Here is a 6,346-nt window from a genome sequence, read left to right as displayed (position 1 = left end):
CATTCAGAGCCACGTTTTTTGAAGCTAAGACAGTGAACATTGAAGTCCAAAGTCGTGCACAGGCCCGTAGGAAGCAATTTCAGTTTTTTTTTTGGGGGGGGGGGGGCACAGCTATACATTTTCAGTTTTCAGTTGAGGGGGCACTATGAACCAAAAATTCCTTGACAAGCAAAAAAAAAAAAATAAATAAAAAGAGGTCATCAGACGTTTTTATTGAGGGGGCACAAGCATATAGTAGCTCTGTTTTCTATAGTAATCTATATATCGGCAAAATTATTGGGGGGGGGGCACGCCCCCCCCCCCCCCCGGTTCCTACGGCCATGGTGCATATATTATACCGACAAATGCAGTGGAACAATATATATATTTCCCCAAGAACTAAGGTACATCGACATTGAAGCACTACCATATTTTATTAGATCAATCTGATTAAAATCAGATCCTTTGATCCGCTCACATAGATCGCTACACAAGGCATTGTGTAGCGATCTATGTGAGCGGATCAAAGGATCTGATTTTAATCAGATTGTTACTAGATGGATGTACCTTTAAATGAAAGCACCGTCGTGTAGTGTAAATATGAAGTCTGTACTAACATTTATCTCTGTGGTTAAGAAGAGACTTAAAGTTGGGATCATGTCCTCCAAGAAAGCTGGAATATCTTTTATTCGACTAATTATGACGGGAATAGACCATTATGCCCAAAATTGAAGAAAATTAAGTGCATGCATTTTACTAGTTCTCTGAAAAGTTTCGAAAGAAATAAACGAATATGAACACTATCTCTTATGATATATACATGCATGTATTCAGAATGTATAATATATAATTTATTTTGAAAAGAAATATAATGACGATAAATTACGATAGAACAATACAGCACAACTTAGGAGACTCGTGAAAGTTGCCAAAAAGAAAATAAACTGTGCGTGAATTGTGGATCTCTCTTCTCTTAAATCTACTTTTGTCTCTAAGATGTCCCCTGCCGCAAAGGAACAGGAACAACGACTTCATCTTTTTTGCTTTATTTTCGGAAGTGTCCGTGACCACGGTGTTTCAGCTGGGGAACAGCCTGCTGAAAAGGTCTGGGAACCACAAATTGTCCAGCGTCATGTCTTGCAGGAACTTGATGAGCATGTTGCTCATGCGCAAACGGTCGGTGTTGGAAACCGCTGAATTCTGGTCTTTTTGTGGGGAATCTAATTTCTTCATGCTCATTGTGTTTCTGGAACTCGGGTTTTTTGGTGGGGATTCTGAATGGCCTTGGAACCTCGGGTTCTCCGCTGTCGTAATATATTTTCCGAGGTGATGGAACACGTGGCACGGGTGGTGTTTCAGAAACTGGCGACTCGTCGATGTGTTGGTCTATGTCTGTAGATTTAACTTCGTATATTTTACTTGTTCTGCAGAGTTTGCCAACAATTGGACCAACATGATTAATGAACTGACTGAGTAAGTCCTCGTTCCTCATTATTTTTGGCGTCTGAATAAAATATAATAAGATATTAAGGTTCATAAACCCTCTGTTCACTCATACAAAATGTTGCTTTAACGCTTATGATTTTCCAAAAGATATGTATTTTATAAGTAAAATAAAAACAATTGCATCATGGCTTGCGGGGCAAATTTGGACAATAAAAACATTTCAACTTGAAAAATTTTATAAAGGAATAATAGACATTTATGTCGTTAAGAGTTATCTCTCTTATCAGAGTATCAATGAACCTTAAATTGTTTAGATTAAAAAGAGAGAGCTAAATGAATTATACTGTACATGAATTTTAAGACATCGTTTTTGGAGAGAAAATATGAACACAAACTTTTTCATCAAAGCCAACGTTCCTCTTGTACGGAAGCCGTAAAGGTTCATTTCTGAGAAGGCATATAAAAATATTGAATTCGTTATAACGAGTTAGGATCTTGTTCTAACTAGTTAATTATCTTGTTATAATATTAAGTTAGTTTTTTGTTACAATGAGATGATTATCTCGAGTTATAACGTGTTACCTCACCTCAACTATATCCACTTCGTGCCCGCTGGCACATATACCGAGTTAGAATCTCGTTATAACAAGTTAGTTATCTCGTTAAAACGAGATGGTTATCTCGTTATAACGAGTTAGTTACCTCGTTATAACAAGTTAGTAATTTAGTTATAAGGAGTTAATATGTCGTAATAACGAGTCAGTACAGTATCTCATTATAAAGAGTTATTATAATCTCATTATAAGGAGATCATACAGCTTTCTCGTTAGAAGGAGATAACGATATATCTCGATATAACGAGATAGTTGTTTGTTCTTTCGAGAAAATATAATAGCAATTTAGGAATGAAAATTGCAGTAGTTTGGACCCAGTAGTTTTTAATCGATTTTGAATTAATGATTATCAGTCGAATTTAACTTGAAGTCAATTGATTAAATGGTTGAAACTATTTATCTCTAGGGTTGAATTACGGTAAAGTTGCTATCGATAATCATATTTTGATGAGTAAAGAAATCTAATTAGAGATTTCAACTCTTATGATCAATTTCTATTATCTCGTAATAATGAGAAAACTACCTCGTTATAACGGATACTAGTAACTACCCGGTAATTCGTTTTACCCGGCGACTCTGAATCCTAACTCATTATTACTAGATACGAAATCGTTATAACGAGATATTTAACTTCATATTACAAGATAGTAAGTTATAAAGAGGTTTCTCTTAGTTTTCTCAAAAATGAGCCTATCCGGCTTTCGCACTCATTCGTCAAAACGATAAAAATACACAACTTACCACAGCCGCCATAACGGCAATCTTACTGTCCTGGTCCAACCTCCATTCCGGGTCGTAGTCTGTGATATAACAGGACCGGAAGTCAACATCTCGAATAACTGTTATTCCCTTAAAATATGATATAATCGAATAATAAGTTAACTATCATTTTTCTGTAGAAGAAAAAAAGGTCGGCAAATGGTTTAATTTTAAATTAAAAGCAAGATCATGAAAATGGATCTAGTTGCTACAATACTACAGTTGCATACCGAATTTGGAAACATATCATATACACATTACAGCATGAAATTGATAACACATAAAATGTTGCGCTTAGATCAGAGAGAATACGGATTAAAGGACTGTTATGGAGACTAATGTCAAAACTAAATACTTGAGTATGAGGACCCCAGACGTCAAGGTCATGATGATTAATATTACGTTATGATCATGCAGGCATGTCGAATATTATAAGCCTAGAAGGAAAAGAAGTCCTGACATGGATATTCTTAAAATCGTAGACATTTTTGTATTGATTGAGGTCATATTAATATGCAGCTGCAGAACAGTAGCTCTCCGAAAAAAAGGTCCTCCCTCCCAAGTTTTTCAGACCAAAGAGCTACAGATCTGCAGTTCCATTCCAATTTTTTTTTTCAGACCAGCGAGCTACAAATCTGAGCTAATTCATAAGCGATTCATATTCGCTTGATTTCGAGTTCTTTTGTAAAACATGATCACCAGCGTACATGTCACAACAACTTCTGTTGGAGAAAGATAAAAAAAAAGCTATTATAATCGTTTTCCCTATTTAACCCATAACTAGTATCTAAGCGTGGAAAGGTAAAAATAGAAAATCAAATGCACTCTTGCTTGAAATCCGCGAATTGTCTTCTTACAGACCTTTATTTAACCCGAATTAATTTATTTTCAATTCGGAATCGGTCAGAATGACCTCTTAGAATCATCAAAGTAGAAAGAATTTTAAAATATGCTAAATATTCTATCAGTAGTTACAATAGAATTCAGATGTAAGCGAGCGGTTGTCTTGGAATCTGTTTATCATCAGGAACAAATAATCCGGTATCCAGGAACTTTTTCCTTCTGGTCAGAATGGATTGTCATATATGAGATATGGGTTATCTGTTTGTCTTCCGACTATTGTAATAAAGTACGATTTGATGAAATTATGTCATTCGAACAGTGTCGCACCCAGAAAGGCAATTTCTACGGGTCTTGTTACGCAATAAATTCACACGATACAGACCATCTTCGTCATCTGGTTCGCAAAAAAATTTTGAACAAATAGCTATAAAATATATATTTGTTTTCTAAACGTATATGCCCAGGTGTCCTGTTCAGTTTTGTCTTGCGTTCATAGATGTACAAGTGTGCCTACACATGTTACAATATCTGTAATTTTGAAGACAACTAAGCTTAGCATATACCGGTAGACCTATCGACATACATTTTGACATAAATTCCTAATAAACTTACATTAAAGGTATAACATTGTAACAAATTTCGAATATTTTATTTTAGGAAGGTATATTATATACTTGCTTAAGTAAAGCACAATTTTTAACTTCTTAGGACAGTAATATCGCAAACCATTCATATTCTGAGATCCAAGGGCTTCAGCGCTTAATACTATGGCAGATTATTTATCCTTGTAAAGCTTGTCCATACAAATTCACTGTTTAATCTATGAATTCAACAATTTCTGCAGTTTTTTTCTGCTTGAGGTAAAAATGATTATCATCAGAAATTTTAGACTATGCACATGCATATGATCTGTAGATTCTTAAAGAAACTGTTTTTTTTTAAATATCATACATCTTTGGATAACGCGACATTTTTCATTTGCCGATTCAAGCACCTTTTTTCTTTTTACTTCTGATAAGTATGTATATTTCATAACACCTACGTTATCTTTATCGTTGTAATGTAAATCTGTATTCCTCTCAATGGCATCAAACACAGACTGAGGCTCGGAAGAAATCGGAAACGGTCGGAAATACCGGCCCTCGCAATACTGAAAAACAAAAAAAGATCAGTCTGGTTTTTTTCTCGACCAAAAAAAAAAATTACAATAACAAAATTATATACAGTATTATTTTTAAAAAATCATTTTAAAAAAAATTCTAATTAAAAAAAAAAAGAAAAAGGAAATGGAGAAAAAATGTCCAATTACTGAAGAAATTTTAGCAGTTAAGGTGATCAAAAACTCTTGCAATATTGCGAAAGTTCTAAGAACACTCCGAGTTTGAACTTAGACTGAAATAACATTACTGAAAAGATTTGGAATCTGACAAATAAGAAAGAATATTGGACAGATTTAAATTTTTTGTCCAATGTCTGCCGTCTCTACATATTAACTTTGAATTTCCTAATTTGAAATTTTGCTTTGAATGTGGTGCATCTTATTAAGACTAAAATATGGACCAGTTTAGCATTTAATAAGATACTAGTAGTTACTTTTCAAATTTAAAAAAGATATTTTTTTTTATCAATAAATAAATCAAAACTAGGAATTGACGATTCAGTCCAAATCCAGATCTATACGAAAGTAACAAAGAGTGATTTAAAAAAGAAAGAAAGAAATTTAAGACTATCATTTTCTTAAATGTTTTTTTTTTTCAGTATAGGCTATATCTATCAATCTATATACTATTAATAGATATGGTTTTAATGTATTTAATAAGAGAAATGTTATATCCTTTTTTTTCACTGAAATCTTACCAATAAAGCTCCTACAAAAGTCACAATGTACAAGAAATCCATTGTCTTAAAGCTGAAACTTTTTTGAAATTTCCGCTTAGTTCTAGTTAGCAAGTTTATTTATAATCTCTAACCTTTTGTTCCATCCAATCGCGATTCAGGGTTTGTCTTGGGGGTTGATAACAATACCCTAAGTGTTTGTTAAGCCTTGAATTCATAAAGCCAAAATAAACATACAAATGATTAAGGGAGAGTTCCCAGTTATTCACTGTAGACTTCTAAATTAAGAAAATGTTAATTGCTTTTTATTTAGAAGCTAAAGATTAATTGGTACGAACTTGGCTAGTGATTTGTATACAACTGACTGGCTCTTCTAACAAGAAAATGATTTGCGATCCTGGGTATAAAAGAGGATAGCCAAACTGCATTAAACAGTTAAAAACAACCCCGAAGTCTGGACTTGATAGGAACAGATTTATGTCCTTGTATCAACCACCAAATAAAAAACACGTCGGCCCCCGGTATTAGTGAAAAACCCTCGTAATAATACAAGTCTCGTAAATTTTAGGAAACGATTTCGCCTTACCATACTTAACTATAGAGGTTAGAATGATATTGCATATCAGTTATAGAGATAAATGGTTTAGGAGATAGAGTTTGAAAGATTTCACAATTTGTTGCCAGATCATTCACTTATCAGCAGGAGCCATTTCTCCATATCATTGAAAACAAAAGGCTTTTCCAGACCCCTGAGAGATTTATCACTGACCCTAACGATTTTTGACAGTCATTATTTTGTCAATATCTTAAATGACCCGCCTTCTTTCAATCCTCATATCATCTCCCGGGTTGTTTACCATATTTGTCAC

The 6,346-nt window shown here is 33.9% G+C and overlaps 1 protein-coding gene across 1 annotated transcript; it reads right to left on the bottom strand.

Moving 5' to 3' along the window:
* Window positions 1–902: 902 nt before the first annotated feature.
* LOC133202742 (uncharacterized) lies at window positions 903–5,546 on the bottom strand. Its single transcript, XM_061338615.1, has 4 exons — window positions 5,499–5,546; window positions 4,684–4,791; window positions 2,781–2,888; window positions 903–1,483 (listed from the first exon to the last, which is right to left on the bottom strand). The coding sequence occupies exons 1-4, from the start codon at window positions 5,538–5,540 to the stop codon at window positions 1,025–1,027; spliced, it is 717 nt and encodes a 238-aa protein (XP_061194599.1). The 5' UTR covers window positions 5,541–5,546; the 3' UTR covers window positions 903–1,024.
* Window positions 5,547–6,346: the final 800 nt, after the last annotated feature.

Source organism: Saccostrea echinata, unplaced genomic scaffold (assembly GCF_033153115.1).
Source record: "Saccostrea echinata isolate AGI-Se365-2 ecotype Australia unplaced genomic scaffold, CSIRO_AGI_Sech_v1 ptg000047l, whole genome shotgun sequence".
Lineage (NCBI taxonomy): Eukaryota > Metazoa > Mollusca > Bivalvia > Ostreida > Ostreidae > Saccostrea > Saccostrea echinata.
This window is presented reverse-complemented; position numbering and strand designations above follow the sequence as displayed.

Excerpts from the sequence above, each read along its gene's own strand:
- LOC133202742 (XM_061338615.1), bottom strand. The coding sequence starts at position 5,540 with ATGGATTTCTTGTACATTGTGACTTTTGTAGGAGCTTTATTG. Across the intron at positions 4,792-5,498 it reads CTTTTGTAGGAGCTTTATTG|TATTGCGAGGGCCGGTATTT; the intron begins GTAAGATTTCAG and ends TTTGTTTTTCAG. Across the intron at positions 1,484-2,780 it reads TTGCCGTTATGGCGGCTGTG|ACGCCAAAAATAATGAGGAA; the intron begins GTAAGTTGTGTA and ends TATTTTATTCAG.